This window comes from Pholcus phalangioides, unplaced genomic scaffold (assembly GCF_987345545.1).
Source record: "Pholcus phalangioides strain wild (caught in Gottingen) unplaced genomic scaffold, Ppha-v1.0 ptg000042l_1, whole genome shotgun sequence".
Taxonomy (NCBI): Eukaryota; Metazoa; Arthropoda; class Arachnida; order Araneae; family Pholcidae; genus Pholcus; species Pholcus phalangioides.
The window spans coordinates 10,702,408-10,727,629 of NW_028301628.1; the positions used below are offsets into that span (position 1 = coordinate 10,702,408).

General features: G+C 35.9%; 2 protein-coding genes across 2 annotated transcripts; one reads left to right on the top strand and one right to left on the bottom strand.

Moving 5' to 3' along the window:
* Positions 1-905: 905 nt before the first annotated feature.
* LOC149064468 (Fanconi anemia core complex-associated protein 24-like) lies at positions 906-7,922 on the bottom strand. The gene is made up of 5 exons (XM_089255491.1): positions 7,767-7,922; positions 5,040-5,179; positions 2,465-2,617; positions 1,967-2,111; positions 906-1,185 (listed from the first exon to the last, which is right to left on the bottom strand). The coding sequence occupies exons 1-5, from the start codon at positions 7,837-7,839 to the stop codon at positions 1,088-1,090; spliced, it is 609 nt and encodes a 202-aa protein (XP_089111617.1). The 5' UTR covers positions 7,840-7,922; the 3' UTR covers positions 906-1,087.
* A 207-nt stretch (positions 7,923-8,129) lies between these two features.
* Syn1 (Syntrophin-like 1) lies at positions 8,130-24,918 on the top strand. Its single transcript, XM_089255490.1, has 6 exons — positions 8,130-8,601; positions 12,636-13,036; positions 15,073-15,215; positions 19,250-19,458; positions 22,396-22,574; positions 24,589-24,918. The coding sequence occupies exons 1-6, from the start codon at positions 8,154-8,156 to the stop codon at positions 24,679-24,681; spliced, it is 1,473 nt and encodes a 490-aa protein (XP_089111616.1). The 5' UTR covers positions 8,130-8,153; the 3' UTR covers positions 24,682-24,918.
* The last annotated feature ends 304 nt before the right edge of the window (positions 24,919-25,222 follow it).

Consider the following 25,222-nt stretch of genomic DNA (forward strand, 5'->3'; position numbering starts at 1 on the left):
CAAGTGTGCTGCACTTTGGTACTCCCAACCCAGCAATTTTTTCAGGAAAGATCAAATAAAGGCAAAGGAAAAATTCAACTTCTAACTTGTTCGGTCCCTGAAGCTCTAGAATTTATTAATATAATAAATAGAGATATCTCTGGCTGAGAAAAAAGCCATCTATATCTCTCTAAACCGTCCCACCCGGGGGCCATTTCCTGAAGTTAAGAGAGGCTACTAATGCCTCTACTTCAGCGCCTCACGACACAGTGCGTGAAATTAGGAAGGCAGATTCATGTGTCTCCAGTGGTGTAGATGGTAGCATGCTTGCCCGGTATGCAAGAGGGCCTGGGTTCGAGTCCCGGCGGAGACGTGATGACTTTTCTTTCCGAGCTCACCTCAGCATAATATCCAAAAAACAAAAAATCTGTTTCCTTGATATCTCTGGCTGAGAAAAAAGCCATCTATATCTCTTCTACCATTTTCTTTTCATTTTCACCTTTCACCATTTCCACCTTCTTTTCTAAATTTCTTTATTTTTATTTAATTTCATTTTTTTCCTGAATTTCTGACCTTTCCCCCCTTTGTTAAGCAGCATAATGTTAAAAATTTGTATTTTATTTCGATGCGTGTAAACTAATTACAAAAAGGAGGGGGAGATGAATCAGACATTGAAATGCTACTGTGAATCACTTAAATATAAATTTTCAGAAAAATGAAAAACAGGAGCAGCAGAATAACTATAATTAATTATCATAAGATTTAAACATCATTGCAGCTTTTGGCCTGAAACCAATTGCAAACAATCACTTAACGTTGATTTCTGATGCTGGGGAAAAACAAATTATCTTGAACTTATGGAGATAGGTATATGAGATAATATATATCTGAGTATCCACACAGTTGAAGAGAAATGGAAGATACAATTGACACATACATGAGTTTATTGTGAAAATTCTGGTATGAGATACAAAAATATGTAAACATATGAAACATTTCAAACCTATGAATTTACAAGATGCAAACATCCGACAGTTCAAGAATCACCCTTGATTCTTCTCTCTTTCAGATGAAGTTTGTGGTGATGTGCATGTACTACTTCATATCATCAGGAGGAATGGAAAAATTCATACAACTTCAAAGCTACTTTATGTCCGACAACTTTGGCCAAATCTTCTACACTAGCCCTTGAGATGTCACTCAGGCCTGTAAAATACAATTATTTGAATTCAGGAAGCAGTTTATTGTTTTATAATCATTTGGATTTATGCTTTTGCTATATTTAGCATAACAAATGGTTACAGGATATACCAAAAATACAAAATCGAAACAAAATTTAATTGGCGTTCCTCATAAATTATCACATGTTTGAAAACATTTTATAATCATTCTTAACATTTCAAAATCTCGGCTTCATCTTCAATTTTATCCTCATTATTATCGCCATTCACACCTATGGTAGCACATGCCTAGTTTAGTGATACAGTAGAGCCTCAATAATTCAAGGTGAATGAAACAAAGACCACCTCCGATTATTGAAAACTCAGATCATTTAAAAACCACCATTGAAAAATGGCTTCCAGAGGGTGGGATGCAAACATATAGTTAAAAATTTAGAAAATAAAGGTTTGATCACCGTGCTGAAGCCCCTCAGCCTCCCACTTGTGTAGTGATCTTCACTTGCATGGAGACATGGGAAGTGTAATTGTAATTTATGGTTAGAAGGAACCTATTCTCATTTGATGAAATATAATTCTTCTAACTTGTTTTTTTTTGGAGGGGGGGGGGAAACTTGAATATTCGATCTTACTATTATCTCTTATTTTCTTAAGTCAATAGTTTAATTCATTGCAGATCAGAAATGTCAAGACACATGACCTGCCTGCTTGCACCTTCCCCCCTTCTCTCTCTCTCTCTCTCACACACACGAAAATAAAATAAATTTACAGATAAGTTATATAAATATTGACACATAATCTGCACCAACTTTTGAAACTATCCATCAATGCCTGGGCCTTGACTTCACCCAATGATGGAATGCTACATAAAGTTTTCAGCATGCATGTCTGTAAAGGAGGCATCCTTATTTTATTTTGAAAAGGGTTGGAGTTACCCTTGCTAATATGGCAAACCTGCAATAAAAAGGAAAAATTTATTAGTTTGATCAAGAATTTTAATTAATTAAACAAATTAAAATTTCAAAAATATATATAAGTACTTTATGTGATACAGTCAAGTCTGCATATAATAGACATAATTCCATTGAAAAATACTGTTCACAGAAATTCAAAAACTAATTTTTAAACAGATTTACATATAAAATTATTTTGCGTTGACATAACACAGTTGAAATTTGTTATACAATCATTGTATCAAATGTGTGAGAAAAATTTGCTTCTTAAACCTCTGTCTATCATTGTCAGGATACTGTAAACTGGGGCCATTTGGGTATATACTCTAAAACGAGAGTTCATCAGAAACTTACAAGAAATGTTAGGAGTTTGGCACAGTTGGTTTGATCTTTGACTGGGAGAACTGACATTCCAAGCTCCATAACAGCAAACTTCTCGAGGTTGAAGAAATACTGCATGCTTACATGAGTAACCTCTACTATGACTAGATTTTTGGAGCATCCAGCCTTTAAAAAAAAACAAGCACATACATATTAACATAGCTAGAAATGAAAAACAAAAATGTTTAAAGATTAACTTTTTAATGATCAGGGACAAAATATCTCAGCCCAATGCAAATGGAAGAAAATCATTCTAGGTCTCCCTGTTTTCTACACCTTTTTCCTCATAATAGTGAAGCTTCATTGTAACCCGATAAACTGAAGTAGTTTTTTTTTTTTCCTTCCCAGGTCTTTCTATACTCTTGTTAAATGACCCCCCCATATAAAGTATCTTTCTACTATATACAAGACAATAAGAACATATAAGAGAGACATATAGGGAGGGTGAAGAATGTGGTTGGTCACAAAAGATAATTCTACTGCACTAACATTTTTTATACCTCTCTATTTTTAAAGACGGGTGTACACCTAAAGAATTCTGCAGTGCAAAAAACCAGTTTTGGGGTGTAGTTATGCAAAATCAACCATTGAAAATCGCCCCTGCTGTGCAAGTCACACCTTAAAACCATTTTTTGCGCTGTGCAGTTCTGCAGGTGTGGACATGGTTTAACATGGGAACAAGAAAATTTGAGATTTACACAAATTGTCCAAGTTTGTTTCCTGTACATGAAAATGTGTGCCTGTACATGGTTAAGAAAAAAAACATTTAGCTTTTGTTTTGTTCGACCTGTTAATTGGTTCTCTCATACACAAATTAGACTAGGACAATTATTTTAGAGTTGATTTTAAATGGTTCGATAGAGAAAGCCATGCTCCTGCTGGGATTTAAAGGCAGACCCCCACACAGGCACAAGTTATGCTGGTGAAATGACTGTCGAGTGGCATATTTAGTTTTTAGCACAAAAGACATCAAAAATGTATAAAAGTACTGAGGATTATTTCATGTATAGCATTTTTTATTTATTCATTTACATCATACATTTTATTTTATCAGGGATATTGGAAGTGTTTTAAATGTGTTTAATTGGTTGAGCTTTATGAATAAAATTTTGATTTCCTAATTTATACTCAGTATAATTTAGGAAATTGAGAATCCACAACATCTTCCAGCAGCAGTGGTTTGATCTATCTAAGAATTTTTTTTCAAATTATATGTCTGTAAAACAGCATACTGTGTATACCATGGTGTGACAAATTGAAAAATATTTAGGTGCTAGCACGATTTCTTAGGAGACAAGAATGGTATTTCGCCAAAAAAAGAAAAGTCCCAAATACTGTTTTCTTTTACTTTTCCCATGCTAAAAGATGTAGCGTAATGAAATCCGGAAATTTTGTGCTACTCTTAGACTCCAATTTAACAACCACGTTTAAAAACTTTTAAGCACCAATACAGATTTTTTAGACACCATGAAGGTTTACTTCACCAAACACCAACTCTGGCCATATCACTATATTAAAATTTACTGCCATCAATGAGATGGGTTAGAAATGAAGGTGCTGTCTATCAGTGGTCGCCTCGAGTTCATTAGGGAAAATATTTTATCTATATCCTGCCACAGGTTTGAACTCGGGACAGAAACCTTCATCATCTCCCGTTACCTCTAAAGAGCAGTATCACCATAGGCGTAAGCAGAATTTTCTCAAGGCTTAAGGGTTTGCATGCGCCAATGAGTACCACTCACTCTTTGACACAGTGAATGCTACTTGAATCAGTTATGTCATGACAAAAAAGTGTTTCGCAAGTCATTTTACTGCATCTAATTTTTGAAATCTGTTAATAAAAGTGCCTTGAATAACCCGAAATTATTGTAGGGTTGGACAATCAGGGTCCCACTAAATTCCATACAGCTGTGGCTCTCAAACTTTCCCACCCATGACTTCCTTGGCCTTGTCATCGTTTATCCATCGCTCTCAAGAATGGTCTAGAAAAAAATCATTTCAAAGCTCTGAATGGGCACACATCAGTACACTAACTCCTCGAGACGCCCCATACAGAAATTGACGATACCCCTGAGAGCTGTGACCCACTGTTTTAGATCCACTGGTATACAGTATCTCAAGACGACACGGATTTACTACTTTACCACACACCTACTCCTGATATATACTGCCATATGGCAATTTCCAACCAGTGGAGTTGAGTGGGAAATGAAAGTGCCATCTATATCGGTTGGCACTTCAGGCTCGGTGGGTAAATAACTTGATTCTGATTCTTTGACCGTAAGATGAGCATCTTACCACCACGCCACTCGGGTGCTACCATAAAGACCTGGCACCTGGGATTTGTTCAGCCCTGGTGCAAACTCCTATGTAAGTGAGCCCTCCAGGACTACCAAAACAATGGTCCTGAAGTGGTTTTTTCTTCAAAACTGACCTGCTTACTCGCTGGCATCCCCAAAAATAAAACTTGTCTTACACATGAGTACATGCTCTACTTATTTGTTAATCATGAATATTGTATTAATTTCATTATCAAGAAAGTACTTACCTTTCGCAATTTCACAATATTTTTCTTGTAGTCATTCCCAGATAAGAGTGCGGCTTCAGTGATATATACCGCAGCAGCATCACTGAAAGGATGAAAATCAACGACACCCATGTCTCTCATAAACTTCAAATTTGCAGTACCTGAAATATATTAAAAAAAAAAAACTTGATGGATGAATATTTTTTCATTGGAAAATATCAGTTTTAAAATTAAAAAAACTTCATTTTATCATATCAACATTTCGAGCTGCATCGCTGTAGAAGTAAGGCGATGCTTCTCAAAATGTTAAAATTTCTCTAAAAAATTTCCCATATATTATTCAGCTTTTAGCAGGAATATCATTCCTCTTCTGGATCCTTACATGGACCAGGGTTTAGGAGATCGATCATATTTATAAAAATTTAGTTTACATTAATTTAGTTTTGACTAAAATTCAATTCAATGAGTAGAAAGGGTCTTGCTCCTGGATGGTGGGGGGGGGATATGTAATGGGCCTCTGTATAAGACAAGGAGACCGTGGGATAAAAAGATTAAGAAAAACTACAATTGAATCCTGTTAATGGATTTCCAAGAGACCGGAGGAATCACTTCATTATAACAAGATTTTGTTATAAAGGAATTCCAGGTTTTAGCATTGTTCCTACCTAAACGTATTTAGAGGATTAGAAAAGTTTTCATTAAAACAAGATTTTTGCTATAATGGTATTTGTTAAAACAGGATTCGATTGCATTTTAAAATTTTCAAGTGGGGTATGAACATAAAAGTTTCAGAATACCGTATCAATGACCCCCACAAGGGGTGGGCTAGCAAGGCTCCAGCCCTGGGGCCCGGGACGATTTTCATTATTTTTTGTTTTTTCACGCTATAAATCCATCACAAAAGGGTCCGTGAAAGTCTGGTCGGGGGGCCCACAAAAGATTCCAGCCTAGGGGCCCTACTCCAGGATGTGGGGGCCATGACCGTATCTACATAATTTAACAATTGGGAATAATTACAGCAAAGGACAAGTGTGGCATGCTGTGCTAATTTCACCAGGGGGCCCCAAATTTAGGTAACATATAGTCAGAGGCAGATATAGTTTTGCAGCGAGTGGGCTATAAAAAGTTTGCTGCCCTTTCCCCCTATTCTAGTCTAGTTCTCTTGACCAATCTTTCCTGAAAATTGCTGTCAGTTATAACCTGCTTAACCTCAGCCCCATTCCGTAACATGCCTCTGTCTCTAAGTCACTCTTTCGGTTTCTCTCATGCTTTCGCACTCTCTAGGTCACTATTTTTGTCCCTTGCTAACTAAGCCACTCTTTTGGCTTCTCACTGGCATGCTTTCTTGTTTTCCCAATCTCTCTTGTGCCTAACTTTTTCTACGCAGCGCCTCAAATAGGGGAGGAAGGGTGGTGAGAGCAGTTGGTGCCCTGGACCAAGAAGGGCGATGAGTTTACTATTTTTTTATTAACAATTACAGAGAGTGGTGAAAAAATTTATATTGGCCCCGGGCCACAGCGTTTTCTTAAGGCCTCTGGCAGATATTTTCTTGGGGGGCCCTTAAAAAGGAAAAAATTCTGCAAAATAAATGTACATTCTTTGTGAGGTCCTCTTCGGCTCAGGGCCATGCCCTAATTGCCCCAGCCTAGTTACAGCCCTGTACTTTCCCCAGGTGACAGAGTAAAATTTTGTTTCTAGTTGTGTCTCTGTCTTTACATCACTTTTCTGGTTGCTTACTGACGTGGTTACTCTATCTTTTGGGCAATATTTTGGTCAATGTCATACTTACTCACTCTATAGATCACTCTTTGGTAACTCCCCATGCAGAGCCACAACTAGGGGAAGCAGGCAGGTCTGTTGCCCCAGCCACTGTACCAGAGGGGGATCCAATTTCACCCTTCAACATTATGGGAGGGGGGGGGGGGACAACAAAATTCCCAAGCTGACCAGGCATCTAGTTGTAGCCCTGTGCTCATGCTTTCATACTGACTCAGAGTCTTGCCTCCAAGTCACTCTTTTGGTCATCTACATGCTTAGACTATCTCTAGGTCACTCTTTTGATCATCTACATGCTTACACCATCTCTAAGTCACTCTTTTTGTCATACACTAGTTCAGTCCCTCATTCCCAAGGCATTTTTTGACCATATAATAATGCAGTCCCTCGTTTCTTAAGTAACGCTTTTGGTCACACACTAGCTCAGTCCCTCGCTCCTTAAGTCATTTTTCTGGTTGGTAAACATGCTTGCACACACTCTAGGTCACTCCCTAAGTTGAACATTGCCATAATTTACATGTCACTCTTTTAGTCACTCAAATGCTTGCACACATACTCTTAGTCACTAACAAAGATAGATTTCTAGACGAATGCGTATATTCCTTAACTAAACAAAAACTTTGAACAAGTTAGTGGAGATCCCCAATGCCCACTTTCCCCAGGGCTAGAAACAATTTTTCAAGAAATTCAACCAAATACAACCGCACAACAGGCAAAATGCCCAATGAGGTGGCTGAGAAAAAGATGCCCATAAAAATATGGATGTCATATATTTTAAAAAAAACAGCAACCCAATTAAAAATGCAATTAACACAAATTATAAACACATGATTAAATATTATACAACACCCATAAAGAATACTTATGGTTGTCTTATTCTAAGTATGGATAGCTTCTCGATTTACCCCAACATGTTTATCGTATTTGTTTTTGAACGTGTCAATTAATTTCAAACCAAATAAAAATTCTTACGATTTAACATTGAAGAAAGAGTTTGTCCTTTCCATCTCTCGTTGACATAAATATATCCAGCTGGGACATCCATTTCTCTGCAACCATACACAACAAAAGTTTTCCCAGTTCTGTTTGTTTACAAGCATTCCAACAGAAGTCGTAAGGACCACTAGACAAGTTATGTCGATCCATCTTCTGCTCCTACAATAATGAAAAAAAAATCTGTTTAATTTCGACAATTTCGAAACATTAAAGCAAATTAAACATACGAAAAAACTGGAAATTATATTTTTATGCTGAAAAACAATTTAAATGATACATTGTTGTCGATTGATGAAATATGTATATATTGATTCGCCGGTCTGTGGCAACGTCATGCGAAATGAGAGATTACATGGGCCCAATATGTCCGCTGGAGGCCGAGTAACTCATAGGTCTGGTTTACTCGAGGTTTACACGCGTCAGCAATGGCAGAAAGTTCTCGTCACTTTAGAAGAAGACTGTCTCACTATAAGTTTAGACGAAAGCTACGACGTGATGAGCAACGGACCCACGAACGGATTGTCGGACACGGAACCGCCGGACATACCCGAGAGCCTCGCGAACCAGAAGAGGGTGGTGCGTGTTGTCAAACAAGATAACAACGGGCTCGGGATAAGCATAAAGGGCGGAAAAGAGAACAAGATGCCGATATTGATCAGCAAGATCTTTAAGGGCATGGCCGCCGATCAAACCGAGCAGCTGTACGTGGGTGATGCGATCCTATCTGTCAATGGAGAGGACCTTCGCGATGCCACTCACGACGAGGCTGTTCGTGCGCTCAAACGAGCTGGCAAAGTCGTCGATCTCGAAGGTCAGTTCAATTTACATTTGCAAATAAGATTTTATCTTCGTATTGATTTTCGTTATAATTACGTTATGTTATGCATCCACCCCCGAAATATGGGAGAGGCCCTAATCCTGGGGCTGTGAATAAGTAATTTTTTTTTACACTATTAGTTTCCCATAAAGCGCCTCTGAAAATCCTAAAGTTCCTAGACTGGGGGGGGGGGGGGTTGTAACTGGAATGCACTCCTGTAAAAAGTAGTAAAAAAACTCCCACAAAAAATATAAAAAAGTAGTCCTATAAAGAAATAGCAGCTGTTTCTATGGAAACTGAAACTACTGTTGCGCAAAGGGATCTTTATTATATTATAATAATCACCAAAGTCTCTGCTTTCGAGAGCAGCTGAATGTAGGACACAGTGTGGGTGGCAGACATGGGGTGAAATCGAGCGCAGGGCAAATATCCAGAGGTGCAAATATCCAAGATGCTAAGGGGATCTGTGAAAAGGAATCAGTTCCACCTGGACAAGGTTAATTTTCCATAATCGCCAATGTGGCAACTTTTTTTTCACACCCGAATTGGCAACCTTAATGTTGATATAGTGTTTGTTAGTTTTGGCAACCCTTTATCAAACAACATATATTTTGTTAATTCTAATTTTTGTGTATAATTTCTATATAATTTACCGCATTTTCTGCATATTTCAATTGATTATAACACATTACCGCATATTAGATTGACGTAATGTCATAAATAAAATTTTTTGTGCAATTGTATGTGTTGTTGGCCATCTTGAATTGGAAGTTGTGGAGCTTCCACCGCGGGGTTGGTTCAGAATGATGGCACAATGCCCAGAAAGTCAACTGAACAGTCGTTAGGATGACAAACACCCATTACCATCGGAGCAATATGATCCACTCGTGTGGTGCAATGGCGCTATCCTCAGATCAATACTATGAACTAGTCATTTTTGCAACAAAAAAAAAAAGATGTGTTAGAAGTAAGATAAAGTGATATATAAGGATTGGATTGTAATGTCCTGGAGCCAGGAAGATAGGTTAGGAAGAGGAATCCAAGAAGAAGCAGATCGAGTTGTAAGGCCAAGGAGCGGGAAAATCGACGATATAGTGGAATGAGAGAGATCAAATGCTCTGGTATCAGCATTTATGTAAATAAAAGTGATTATAAATTATTATGGTTGGCTCTTATTCTTGACATATATATAAATCATATGTCTAGGAGGCCAAGCAAAGCTATTACTGTGGGGGGGTCATTTGGGCATAGTGAAGATCCAGGTTCGACACCATTAGTAACATAGTGGTAAACAGCTGGAGTTGGTTTTCCAACTTTAAGGCACAAATTCTGTGGTGTTTGGTCAGAACATGATGACTCCAAAGTCACATTTTTGAGCTACTATAAGCGTTTTCATTGTCATTTAAAAATAAAAAATAAAGCATACACATAAATACAAATGAAAATATCATACATCAGCATGTTGTTTAGCCACACACACGTATTTGTGCATTTATCCCACTTCTAATTAGTTAGCATGACTTTAAGATCAAAAAGCCATTTTTTGGAGAGATCATGTTCTGACCAAACATCACAGAATGGTGAGATGGTCCCCCATTTAAAAGGGTTTCCTCACTCGCTGAGATCAGGCAGACCTTCAACAAAATACTTATGTGACATGAAAATTCAGGAATTTGTTATTTGCACTTCAAAATATTTTGGATGACCGCATTCACAGTGGGAAGGGGACATGTCGGCTTTGACTAAAATATAAAATAGCTAATTTGTCTGTCCTGGGCTCATGTCCTTTGTCCCTCATGTGCAAAATAGGCTTTGGACCCAGTTCTGGGGAAGCAGGGGACATCCAGATGTTTTGAGCAATATTATATGCAGTGAAAATCTATTACATAGCCTACCCTTAAACACTTTATAACAGTAATTGCCTGTAAAATGATATCACTCTGGTTCTGATGTACTTTTTGTAGTGCTAATACTGCTTTGTTCAAAAAGTTTCACAACTTATTTTATTATGGAAGAATGAACACTGATAGAACCTGTTTATTTGGTGTTTCCTTTTTAGTGACTACCCTGTAAACCTATGCATTTTGCCATTGTTCATACAAAAATGTAAATGCAGATTGTGTGTGAGCTTTTTTTGTCATATCCTCTAGTACCTTTGTTGGTTCATTTTGAAACCTGAGAATCCTTGCCCCTTAAGCAATTTTTTTTATCTGAGAAAAAACAGTTGCATGGGGGCAAAATTAGAGAAATTAGCTGGCTGTGAAAATATCGGAATGTGATGTTTTGACTGGTAATCTGGCACCAGGTGGGACCTATAAGTTCTTAAACATCAGCATGATTCAGTGAGGAGGCACAAGTGACCAGATCTTTGGAAGGCCAAGTGGTGGGTGTTCTATCATGGCGATGTGCCGGCTCACAGGTCTCTCATGGTGTGATATTACTTGTGAAAACATCACTTTCCAATACCTCTACAACCAGCTCATTACCCCAATCTTACCCCATGTGACTTTCCCTTAGATAAAAAATTTGCTTAAGAGGCAGCGATTCTCGGGTTTTGACAAAGTGCAGCAACAAAGGCACCATAAGATGTGGTAAAAAAAGCTTTCAATCCATATTTATATCTTTGTATGGACAATGGCAAAAATGTATAATAGAACAGGGTAGTTACTTCAAAGAAAAAAATCAAATTAACAGATTCTATCTGTATTCATTCTTCTGTGATAAGTCTCAGAATATTTTTTTATTGTAGTAGTATTTTCTATTTGTATCGATAACTTCTTGATAATGATACATTTCTCTCTGGTTCCTTGATAATATTTGTGTAACTAAGTATTTTATTGTATGTGTTATGGTCAATATTCAAGGTCTGACCAATGTGCACAAACTTTGGATATCGCCACAACCTAAACTCAAAACAGGGGTTAAGCTGGGTAAAAAATTCCTTTCGCAAAAAAGCAAAAATGGGGGGGGGGAAGCTTTAGCAAAATGCCGCAATGCTAATGTAATGATCGATGGTTGGACGTCTACTCGTTGCGTACCTCTTGTAAGCATTTTTGCAAAAGTGGTTGTTACTTTTTTCGCATTCTATAAAAATGGGGGGGGGGGGAAAGCTTTAGCAAAATGCCGCAATGCTAATGTAATGATTGATGGTTGGACGTCTACTCATTGCGTACCTCCTGTGTAAGCATTTTTGCAAAAGTGGTTGTTACTTTTTTCGCATTCTACGATTTTCTTTCGCATTTTGCGAAAAATGCAACCGTAGCTTAAACCCTGACTCGAAATGTTGAGCAATAAAATCTGACTGATTATGAGCATTTCAAAAATCAATATGATACTTATCAGATATCCATAGTCATTCTCTCTCTTGACAAAAAATGAAGAACCCATTACTGACCAAAGTCTAAAGCTTTACTTCATTGTGACAAGAAATTAACTATCTTAGGCTGGTTATCCACCGGAAGCAACAAGCCAGCGTTGAGTCCATGGTCCATACTTAATGAGACATCTGACGCAAACGTGGAGAAAGCTCTGATGCTGTGAATGAATAAATTAATAATTCATCAATTACTACTTGTCATCACAATCCATGAATGACCGTTATCAAATTTTTAGCCTCCATGTTCATGCAGAAAAGGAGAGAGAGATGGAGTAAGAGATCTGCAAAAAATGTTAGCCACTGCACTGTGCTGTGCAGAACTGGCAAGTCGCATCCCAAATTTTTCAGATCTGGCAGTTGTCGCTGCTGTCACCGCTCAAAATCATTTCTGGTGGAAAATGTTCCAGATTTTCAGTGCAATGGAATCAGTCTTGCGAATACAGATAACTGCGCACAACTTGTTTATCGTTTCAAGATGGACGACTAGCCTTAGTGGTGAGAAACAAACACCGAACCCTCTGACAAATGAGACTTAAAACTTATTAATAATCGAGAGTTTTTCATTTTTATAGGTTTTCCCATAACTTTATGTTGAATGTCATCTTGTGTGTGCAATTCTGTAAATAAAATTAATATATCTTCAATGTTCCAGTGAAATATTTGAGAGAGGTGACGCCTTACTTCAGAAAGGGCATGGCACTTTCGGAAGTCGGTTGGGATTTTCAGCAAGGTGGATTCCTGTCTTCATCACAGCAGGGCCGTTACAGAAGCGGTCGCATGGACACTCGTCATGTTCCACTCTTATTGTGTCACTTGGCTCGTAACTTGAATATGCCTGATGTAGAGAACAGGACATTTGAACTCCATTCTCCCGACAGGCGACACTCCTGTGTCCTCAGATGTTGTGACAGTGCTCAGTGCTCAGCTTGGTTCAATGCAATACATACTGCGATCAACAACCTCATGTCTCAAGCTGTTGTGGAGGCAGGACTTCTTCTTTCCGATGTTTTGGAGAAAGCTGAGCTGAAGCACATGGGTTGGCTCTCTGAGAAGGTATCTCAGAATTTTTTTATTCTGTGATTAAGGTTGCAGCAATTTATTATTTGGTTATTTTCTATGTTTTAAATAATATGCAACAATATTATCAATACATATGCTTTGAGAAGTAAAAAATTCATTTATAAAATATGTCTTTAGTTCTGCGCCAAAGTTACAAAAACAACAATAATCAATGTATAATGTACAGACGCTCCCTTAGGCCGAACGCATAGTGAGGTGACCACGAGGTATGGGAGTGCATAATAGAGACCAGCAACGAATGCAATTGTATTGTTTTGTTCTACACTGCACATACTCTAGGAGCAAGACAAAGAAGAGAAAAGTCACTCAATGAGGTGCCCAACTTGAACAATCCTGTTTGTTTTCACCTCGATGTGCTGAATTTTGCTATCTGTTGATTAGTCTTTTTCTACCTTTTTTTTTCTTTCCATCTTCTGTGGAGGGATCATCATCATCACACATTCCATTTCAGAATTCCTCCGACCATGTTCTCTATCCTCTTTCTCTTTTAGTATGTACTGGCATCTCTTCCTCCACCTCTATGAATTTTATCCTTTCTAGTCGATAGTTTTTCTTGGAACTCGGATCTCTTTGCTCCACTATGATCACAGCCTTACTTCATCTATAACCTCTAGGTCCTTGTCAGAACTAATGCTGAGGTAAAACTTTCACTTGTGGTCTCAAGATGACCTACTGCTAAATTCCAAAAGTTCAGAAAATTATTTTATTATGGAAAAACGAATACAGATAGAACCTGTTTATTTGGTGATTCCTTTGAAGCAACTACCATGTGCAATTATGTATTTTTGCCATTGTTCATGCAAAGATGTTAATGGGGATTGCAAGCCTTTTTTTTTCACATCCACCAGGGTCTTCGTCATTACTCACTGCACTTTTTCTGAACCTGAGAATCTTTGTTCCTTAAGCAAATTCTTAATCTGAGAGGAAGTTAAATGGGACAAGATTGGGGGAATAAGCTGGTTTTGGAAGTGTTAGAATGTGATGTTTTGATAGGTAATCTGACACCACAGACCTGTGAACCAGCACATTATCTTGATGGAGCACCCAAGACTTGGCCTTCCAAAGATCTGGCCTCTTGCTTTTCACAGAATCGGGGAGACGTTTGAGGATTCGCAGGTCCCCCCGGTGTCAGATTTTCTGTCAAAACATCACATTTGAATACTTCCAAAACCAGCTTCTTTCCCGATCTCGTCCCATGTCGTTTCTCCCCTTCCTTGAATCAAGAATTTGCTTGAGGGGCAACGATTTTCAAGTTCCGAAGAAGTGTAGTGAGCAACGACGAAGGCACTGGAGGGTGTAACAAAAATATCCTTGCAATCTGCATTTACATCTTTGCATGAACAATGGAAAAGTTGCACATGCTAGTTACTTCAAAGTAAACAACCTATTTATTTGGTGTTTACTTTGAAGTAACTACTGTATTCATTCGATATTCATTCATTCATTCATACAGTGTAGTATTCTATCTGTATTAATTCTTTTGCAATAAAATTAGTCCCTGAACTTTTTGAATGTAGCGAGATATTGTTTTTTCAAGCAATCTGCACAGTGATGGAGCTGGTGTCCCATTTGAGAAAGTCTCTGAAGAGAGTAAGGGCAGACTTTCAACATGAAAATTCGGGCATTTATCATCTTCACTTCAAAATATGGAAGGCAGATGGCAGAACACGGAACAAGTACCACTCTGGCAATGTAAATATGTTAGGATCGCCACATAAACTCAGAACACACATTCCGGCACATACCGATCCATTGGAAATATGGCAGAGGAATGTGTACAAGATGTGTGTACCGTTAAGTAGTAGTACACACAGTGAGTGGTTAGGCAACTGGGGACAGCTTCTTGTCTGTTTACCCTGTGTATGCATAAAATAACCTCAGTGCAACAAAAGATGATCAAATGACTGTAAATGTTGGTATAAATTTCATTTATATGGAGTGAAACACAAGACAAATCAATATGCTCTTATTATTATATTTATTGAATGCTGTTGTGTATCAATTGATAGGTGAGCGATGAAGGCGGGGGAGTTCAATGGAGGCCAGTTTTCCTAGCTATTACCGATAGAGATCTTTTGTTATATGACCTTGTGCCTTGGACCAAAGAAGCTTGGGCAGTTCCTGTCAACAGTGTACCTCTAATTCATACCAGGTACATATATTAGCTATATTATTTTATTGCACCTTTGTTAAAAAATAAAAAATAAATATATATATACTGACTAAGTAGCACATATTTTCTGTGTTGTGGTGAATTAATACAGCGGGCTCAATAAATCACAAGTTGTAATGGTTATTCAGAAACACAGCATTTTTGGAATTTATGTCTGCATGTCCAACAATAAGAGGAATTGTCAAGTTTCAAAAAAATTTAAAAAGTTGTTTTAGATATTGGCTATTAACAGTTGATGCTTGTTATAATGACCCTCATTTTTCCCGTCAGAAACAGCCATTATATGGGGTAGTCATTACATGACTCACACCCTACAAAGCAGGGTTCGTAAATATTGCAATATTTGCGAAAATAGGGAAAACATCCAATACTTAGGTATACCAGGTGTACAAGTATGAAATATGGATTTTTTTTTTTTTTAAAAACACGTTAAATTCTGAATAATGATAAAAAGTGCTTTATTCAAAGTATGCTCCATTGCTTGTTATACATTTTGTGAATACCACGTCAGTAAAAATCTTCCCCTTTTGCTGCGAACCATTCATCGAGTCTTTTTTTCACATCTTCGTACGAACCAAAGAGCTGCTCAGCAAGTGTGTGACCAATCGATGCAAACAAGTGGTAATTGGAAGGAGCCAATTCTGGTTAGTAAGCCGCATGGGGCAGAACTTCCCATCTGAGTGCATCCAATGTAGTGCAAACCGGTTTTGCCATATGTAATGGAGCATTGTCATGAAGAAAAAATTACTTTGCGTTGCCTCTTTCAGTATTCTGGCCTTTTTTTAAGCAGCGAACGGTTCAAATTGGTCAATTGTTGGTAACATTTAGTATTAACTGTTTCCCCAGGTTTTAACAGCTCATAATAGACCACTCCCCTCTGGTCCCACCAAACACAGAGCATTGTCTTTCTGCCAAAGCGATTTGGTCTTGCGGTCTATGTGGATGATGCGCCTAGGTCTACCCATGATTTTTTTGCACTTGGAATTCTCAAAATAAATCCACTTTTTATCCCCTGTAACTATACGATGCAAAAAGGACTTCCTTTTGTACTGAAGGAGCAAACTTTCACATGTTTTTTGCACTTTCCCATTTGTCTGTCGTTCTACTCATGTGGTACCTATCTATCGATCTTCTGAATCTTTCCCATCTTTCGTAGACAATTGGAAACAGCTTGTTGACAGCCTAATTGCTCTGTGAGCTGTTTTTGTGTTTGCGCATCATCTTCGCCCAACAATGCTTGCAATTCCACATCTTTATATTTTTTTTGCTGTTTTCCATGTTCCTTGTTTGCAACATCGAAGTCACCACTTTTGAAATGCTGAAACCATTGTTCACACATATCTTGCGATGGAGCATGTTCCCCATAAGCTTCTCCAAGTAATCGGTATGATTCAGCAGCAGTTTTCTTCAAATGAAAACAAAAAATTAATGCTGTCCGCGAATGCTCTTTGTTCAGTATAAATTTTGACATACTAAACACAAGACTATGCACATACTTTTCTAATTTATCACTCGTGCGTGTCTGACACTTTTCTAATTTATCACTTGTGCGTGTCTGACACTTGATGATTTATCACAACAAAATGGTGCAGTGTCAAATTTTTATACCACAAACTGGATTGGTGAACCATTTGTTGTCTGAAATCTGCATTTCATACATGTACACCTGGTTTATCCAATATTTTCAATAGTCAACGTACTGTTTATTATAAATGTTTTGAGCATGATATAAATTATAAATGAGAAATTTCACTTGATATGAACATTTCCTTTTGCCTTTTTCTAATGAAAAAAATATTTTAAATCTTGTCTCTTACTCTCTCATCTCGCATCCTGTATTTTCATGTATAACTGACATTTTAATATATACAGGTCGTCCATAATTAAAATACCCTATTTTAAAGTAGCCTACAGACGAAACCGGTCATCAGAAAATTGTGAAATTTTGTGGAGGACTTCATGAAATGATGGGAATTTGTTTCATGGAGGGAAAAGTTAGTTGCATATCTCGCCACCATAGGGCGTTTCACTTTGAATACCTGTAGTAAACATGTAAATTTATGTGATGTCACACAGCAGCTGTTATAAAACCTAGACACATTTGCAGAGATCTTGTTTCTCAATGTATTTGCTTCTCACAGTGATGAGAAGTTTACAAGATTGCGCTTTCTTGGTCAAATTGTTTTACCAAAACAGCAATTGTGCAGTAACTGCTCTACGGAAATATTGGACTTGAAAGAGGATTCAAAAAGGTCCAATGAATGTTATAAACCTTTGGAGTATAATAATGAAATTTGAAACCACGGGTTTGTTGGCCGTTTGTCCTGGAAGAGGAAGAAAACCTGTTTCTATAGACGCAGTATAGGAGGTTTCGCTTCAGGTGGAAGAGGACAGAGCTTCGAATTCTCGTGGTATTTCGGGGCGTGTAGTAGTGTCAGGCATGTACCACAGGCATTGGATAGGCCATGTTCACTGTCCATAAGATCCACACATGTGGAATATCTTTCTGTATCAAAATTTCACAATTTTCTGATGACTGGTTTCGCCTGTAGGCTACTTTAAAATAGGGTCTTTTAATTATGAACGTCCTTTATTTCTGATATATATATAATATATTATACGAAAATGGTTTGATATTTTCAGTTGAGAAGGGTTTGGTATTTTGTCTCATATTTCATTTTAGAATGGTTTCATATTTTAAGTTGAAAATGATTTGATGTTTTCAGTTGAACTGAAAATATGAAACCCTTCTCAAATGAAGATATAAATCATTCTTGGATAAAAACATGAGATCGAAAATATAAAACCCTTTTCTCAATGGAAAATATCAAACCATTTCAAACTGAATACATCTGTTTTTGAAGAAATCTATTTATTGTAGGTCCCGGTCCAATTAGCCCTGGTGTGCAGAAAATGACCATGGTGCGACAAAAATGATCAAACAAATCTATTTATTTGCAGATTAACCAATTTCTGATCGACAAATTTAGAGAATTTATATTGTAAATCCATTGATATTTAAACCATGAAAATATATAATTATACATATTAACAGGGTTGTTCAAAAAAACTGTTTTTAAAAAAAAAAACCACTTGGTTAGAATCAACGTGGTTTAAACCAAACAACCCTGCATATTAATACATTTAATTTGTTGTTTTTGACTGAAAATATCTAAAATATCAGATATGATATTTTGAAAATAAATATGGGGTACATATTATGATATATATATATATATATAACCCTGATCCCAAAGAAAAAAAATATATGATAGTCGTTATATGAAAAAATTCATGACTTATCCTACCAGTCAGTTGTAATGTCTTAATGTTAGATTGAAATGTCCTTGTAATGGAATGGTCACTGTAGCATAAGGGTTGTTATAACAAGCATCAAGTGTGTGTGTGTATATATATATATATATTTTTTTTTTAATTGGTAAAAATGCTCAGCTAAGAAATTTAACTGGTGCCTAAATTTTTTTTTTTTGATTTGTAAAAGAGTCTTTCCTGATACAGAGGTACAACATGAATAGTGATAATGGTGACAAGATATTACTACTACACTACTAGAGATTACTATTACACTAGACAGAAAATGACTTTGGTGTGACAAAATTACCAATGAAGTGTTTAGCTTTAAGGAATTAGAATTAATTTGATTTTATAAGCATCTTTAGAAGTTTAAAGGATATATGCAAGGTGGAACAATATGTTTCATAATCGACAGCAGACACAATGGGGCAGAAGATTTTGTCTGCTAACAGCAAATATCCATTACATGTATTGGGAGGTTCCACTGTACTATATTTTCAAATACAATTGATTGAAACACATAATAAACTCATCAGTCTCATAAATTTCACTGTGCAATAAATTAGATCAGTTGATAATTTTGGATAGAAAACTCATGTTATACATGTTCTTTTTAAAGCCGAGAGGAGACAAAATTTATCTACTTTTCATATATTTGTATGATTGATGAATGTTGAAAATATTTTATATTTTCACAGGCTAGTTCATTCATCAACTAGGCAATCTGGAACGACATATGTACTCGGAGTCACAGATGTTACCACATTCACTCTTCGACTAGGCACAAGACAAGGCGTTGAATCAAGAGTAATGCGAGTAGAAACACACAGAGATTTGGCTTTTTGGGCTCGTCATCTTGTTCAAGGAGCACACAGTGCAGCATTAGTACTTAAAGAAGCTCACTTCTGTAAGTTTGAATTTTTCATTCCTTTGTTTAAAAGTGATTTCCAGCTTTTTCAAATTGTTTAATTAAGAAGGGTTTTTTTCCCTGATGAGAAAAAAAAATTTAAATCATTTTATTATAAATAGTAAATTAGAAAACGTGCAAAAAAATTGATGTATAAAATTTATTGATGCACAGTAGAACCCACACAATTCACACACACACATCACTGTTCGTCTCTCTTCCAAGAAATCCATCTCATCCCAGTTTAAAAAAATATGCTTCTTTGCTCTATGAGGATGCTATTCATTTATATTAAAATTATTAATATTATATACAGTAAAACCTCGTTAAGTCATCACCCAGGTTAAGTCGTCGTTTTTCTTCAGGCCTGTCTAGCTTTCATAGACTACAATGTTATTAAAATCTTGTTTACTCATCTCAAATTTCGGTTAACTCATCACTGTGAAAAAGTTTGAGAAAGTGGAACAGATTAATTTTATGGTTTCCTTTAAAAAAAAAACTTGTTAACAGCATTGCCATGTGCTTAAAAGTTGCCATAAAAGCCTTATGTCCCAAATGAAACAGTTCAAAGAATGAAAGTTAGCTGGGGAAGTCCATTTGCTGACTCAGTTTTTGATACCTTAGGCTGAATACATAGCAAGATGGAGAGCAAAGCAACAAGGGGAGAAGAGATCCGAGCAGCGAAATCAAACACTGATTCTAATGCGCCTGCTTATCATGGCGTGCACCACAGCAGGGCAGGAACTGTGCAATAAGCGATGAGAGCAACCCATTCAAAATATTTTGTTTTCGCTGCTCTGCTCACTTGCGTGTAGTTTCAAGATGGCTGTCAAAGGGCTTATTTTTGCTGTTAAAAAGCAATAGTGAGGTTAAAAATGTCACCAGAATCTTTGATGTTAAGTTCTCGTCGTACTTAAAAATTGTGTGGACGATCAAATGGAAACAGCAAGTACCAAATATTTCCATACATTTCCCATCAAACTTTTTTCATGGACACATGCTTAACCAAACCAAAAATGATTTATATTTTGAGTTTTAAGCTAATGTATCATGCACCGTGTGGGGGAAAATGTATTTGAGTAGTCTGAATTAAAAATCATGTATGTTTCTGTGGAAAACTTCAAGTTTTATTTCTTTGTTTATTTTCTGTGTACTCTCAATATTTCCATACTGGAAGCGTACTGAATGTTTTTTATGCTGGATTTTTGGGTGTCAATAATTACGTTTCTTGTGTAAAAGAGTCTTCTAGCGGAGGGAGGGGGATTTTCTACTTCTACCCTCCCGCCTATGCTAATAATATAAATTTAAATGGGGGGGGGGGACTTTGATAAACTTGATATTTTTCTTAATTTTTTACTCATAAATTTAGTAGAGAATATTATTGATCTTTTGAGAAGTGATTGCATTCAAGTGCAGAGGGAAAAGATATAGGGAGGGAAGCAACCAAAATATGAGGAATATTTCCGTAGTTATATTTAAAAATAGCGATATTCACACAACACTATTATTTCTAAACTTTTGTCTAAGCAATAGTTTTTATAATTATGAAATTTTTAAGTATTCTTTAATTAAAAAAACCAAGCTGATTGCGAGTTTCTATTTGATACTCTCTATTATATTAAATGCCCCTATTGTTTGTGCTATGTTTCTTGCTCGCAGCTATAGTCTCATCTCGCTTCTCTTCCTTCTCATTCGTCGCTTTGTTTGCCGCTCCCACTATGTTCTTAGCTTTGGGGGATGTTCGAGCTAGACCCGATTTCTGCATGGACCTCCATTAATTTGGGGCTTCAAATTTAAACAAAATATCGTTGAAAAACCAGACATTTTTTTTACAAAGTTGAGGTCTACTGAAGTATGTTTTTCCCTACCCAAGGCCTCCTCAAGTGAAAAGTGGAATTAGTCTAAATCAAAGTGTACCACTTTTTACCATAATAAGTTAAGTAATAAGAGCTCAAAAAAAGGTAAAAATGTCTATTTTTTTCTTTAACAATCCATACATTTTATTAATATTGTAAATTTAATTCATATTTTAAAAAATGTTATATTACTTTAAATTTATACAATTTTCACAGTATTGCACATTAAACTGACGGCACTTCTATTAAGCCATCATAATTTTTCGATAACATGAGGTGATCACTTATTGAGGTTTTACTGTAATTACAATAATTAAATAACTTGAATTCTTATACTGATTTTTATCCACAAAATTAATAATTTGAAAACAGTTTAAAAAAAAATTCAAACGGTTGTAAAAATTTCTAATGAAAACTTCGAAGCAACTGAATTTTATATATTTACTGTGTGTCAAAAAACAAACATTTGCTATAAACACTGAATGTATGGTCCAAGTATTAAATTTGTAGAGTGCCACATGCACCACTTTTGTCTATAAAGCTGCATGGCTTGAGAAGTTTTGCCATGCAAATGGTGTAAAATAATGATATTTGACATACTTATAATCTTCAAAAAAATACAGTTGGCTTATGCAATTGCTTAAGATTGTCTTTTAAATATTCTATCTCCTGAAAACTTTATGGTCAATTATGATCAACCATCCATAAATGAGCCCCCCCCCCCCACACACACACACACCCCTCATGCATGGAGGACGTTCACAGGACCCTGGAGCCCAGGATATCATTTTCTCTTTTCACTATGAGCTAAGTGAAAGGGGGTCTTTGAAACTCTTGGCCTATCAAAAATTTGGTACTCCCATACTGATAAGTTGGTTTTTATCTCTTTCGTGTGCTAATCTTGCCCTCAAGACGAAAAAAACTTTTCCCCCTCTAATTTTATAAAATGTGAATTAATATTTTGTCAAGAAATAAGTGTTAAAAATAAGTTTGTTTTGAGAATGAATTTTCCAATCATTTAAAGATCATATTCATAGGGTTTTTTTATTATAAGTCATAAATGTAAACAAATTTATTCCAGCTTGTCTGTATCAAGGTCAAGAGTGTGTAGTAACATTGCATTTTGAAAATGGGTTCATACTTCAAGATGCTCGTCATCATACAATTCTGTGGCAGTTTCCGTTTGAAAAATTGAGAATGTCTGCGGATGATGGAATGAGATTAGTTTGGCTTGATTTCGGAGGGGAAGATGGTGAAAAGGTGAGCCAGTGTGCCTTTATTATTTTACTTCCTCTCTTCACATTTATTACATTTAATTCACGTTGCAACTCATCATCATTCATACCATCTGAAAAACTGGTAACTTTTATAACAGGTCAATGAAATTTCTTGTCTGATTATGATGTTACCATTCACTGTTATATAGGGTAATCGTATACGATACTAATAATTCCTCATATTTGAATTTTTAGCCATGAAACACTTTTTCTTGTGAATATGAATTTAAATACCCTATAATCACAGTTAACATTCATCATACTTTTTTTACAAAATTTTTACAAGAATATTAAAATGTTTAATCGTAAGATGATCATTCAACAAAAAAATATATTTATATATTGATGTTGAACTCAGAAAAAAATAAGAGTGGTTCAATTAACAGTTTTAAACTATTATAGAAACACATTTTTGCATTAACCCTCTATGGTTTGCCCCATAAAAACATATTAAAAAAAAATTACCAATATGGATATAAATGAGTCCTGTTAGCATTTTTCAAATCAAAGTAACACATCAATAAAGCAATTGATTAGAGTGGATTTTTTTAATACTTACAATGGCCAATTAAGGGTAAAATGCAAGTCTTCCATTATTTTACTTTTATCTATAAACAGAAAAATATTGCTTCGGTCTAGATTACATTATAAAAGTTTTATACAAGAGCATTTACAAGGAAAAAAACAATCAATAAGCCTTATTGGTTGCATTTTTGAAGTTTAATAAAAGAACTTTAATAATGTAGTCCCAGCCTTTGCAAAGGCCAAGGTTTTAACATTGAATTTTATTTAAATTTCCTCAATTTTGATGCAATTTTATAAATTTTTAAACTCAATGTTTCAGCAGCTTTCGAAAAATGGCACTGACAAGGAATAAACTTTTTCTTTATTGTATTTATATATACGTATTTTATTCTGGAATGGTACTGAAAGATGTACTTTCTAAAGTAACAATAGTATTGAGAAATGAAATGGGTATAATTTTTTTTATTATACCTGCATTATTTTTGCATTTGCAGTTATATTCAAATATGCATCTGACCATAGAAGGTTGAACTGTTTAAGAAACGTTTCCTTACTTTCAAAAATCTTAATTATTTTTTTTTTCATACATTCTGCACCTATGGACAGGAAAAATATTAAGTAGTCTGTAGACAGTCTGACGACCAGATAATATATATTTTTTTAAATTAAATCAAGTGTTTATGAAACTATTATTTTTAGCTAGTGTGGAACATTTGCTGTTCTTTTATGATAGAAAATTTCATACGTTTGACTGCAGTGTTGCTTCTGAGAGACAAAGTACTGCCTTAACAACAATGAGTTTTTTTGTTCTGATATAATTGAAAAAAAAAATTTCACATGATAGAAAATTGAAATTTTTGTGTTGACCTAGAAGCAATGTTGCATCTCTGATCATGTAGCAACTACAATAAAACCCATCTTTTGCAGACACTGGAAAACAAAAACATTTTGTCAGTGAAAGTGGGGTGACTAAATCAGGAATTTCAAATACTTTTTTTTTTGTTATACAATGGAACTTATTATTTGGCCGTAAAAGAGGATGACCATTATGAAGGGTTTCATTGTACATGATTTGGGATAGAATTTTTTGCAGACTGACATGAAACTTCCTTGGACCACTTGCTGCAAAAACACTTGCTTATAGTTATACAATAAAGCTATTTTCAGATATATACTAGCATCAAATTCCTGTAGGAAAACCAAGGATGGTAAATTAGGTCATTCTTTTTTCATTCATATTTGCCAGAATCAGCAAATAAATTTTTTTATTTATTTATTATTATTATTTTTTTTTTGCAGTGATGTTTTGTATATTTTTCAGCAGAACTGACTAAAAAGAATTTTGTCAAATAGTATAATGACGTACATAAAGCATTCATGTTGTCTTGTGATATTCTTATTCCCTTGGGTTTTTACGATTTTGAAATATGACTGAACAATATATTTTTTTTTTTTTTTTTTTTGTTAATTAGGAACTGGACATGCTTCAGTCACCAAAGCCCTTTGTCTTTACTCTGCACACGTTTTTGTCTGCGAAAGTGACCAGATTGGGTTTGATAGCATGACAGTGGCAACAAAACTGGGGGAATGATCAGGAGTCAAGGTATTTCAACTCTTACCCCTGATAACTGATATCTTTCATCAAAGCAGCTCATTTGTTGTGGACGTTTCTGGGAAATGAAAGTTTTCCCATCTTGGCTTCCTGTTATTTGTTGTCCTGAAATCATACCTCACTCTGCGCTGTATGTTTCACTGTAGCCTGATGTTGATACTGCTGATGTTTTTCTATCATAAATGGGGGGGGAAAGAAAATATTTCATCAACTCTATATTCTTAGTAGAGTTGATGAAAGAGGGGGAAGGAAATTTGCTGCTGTATAATCGTATCTGCTTTTACTCCTTCCTCACCTGAAGTACAAGTTGTTGCAATCAGAGTTCTTATGGAACTCTGTTCATTCTCGTTTTCACTGAAGCAGCTTTTATGAAACAATTTTGTATGAGTTATTAATGATCATATATGTATACCAAGAACTGTGGAACATTTCTGTCCCAGCCTCTCTTTATGAACTCAAATGTAGAAAAACACCCTTAGTACCTATGGAATGAG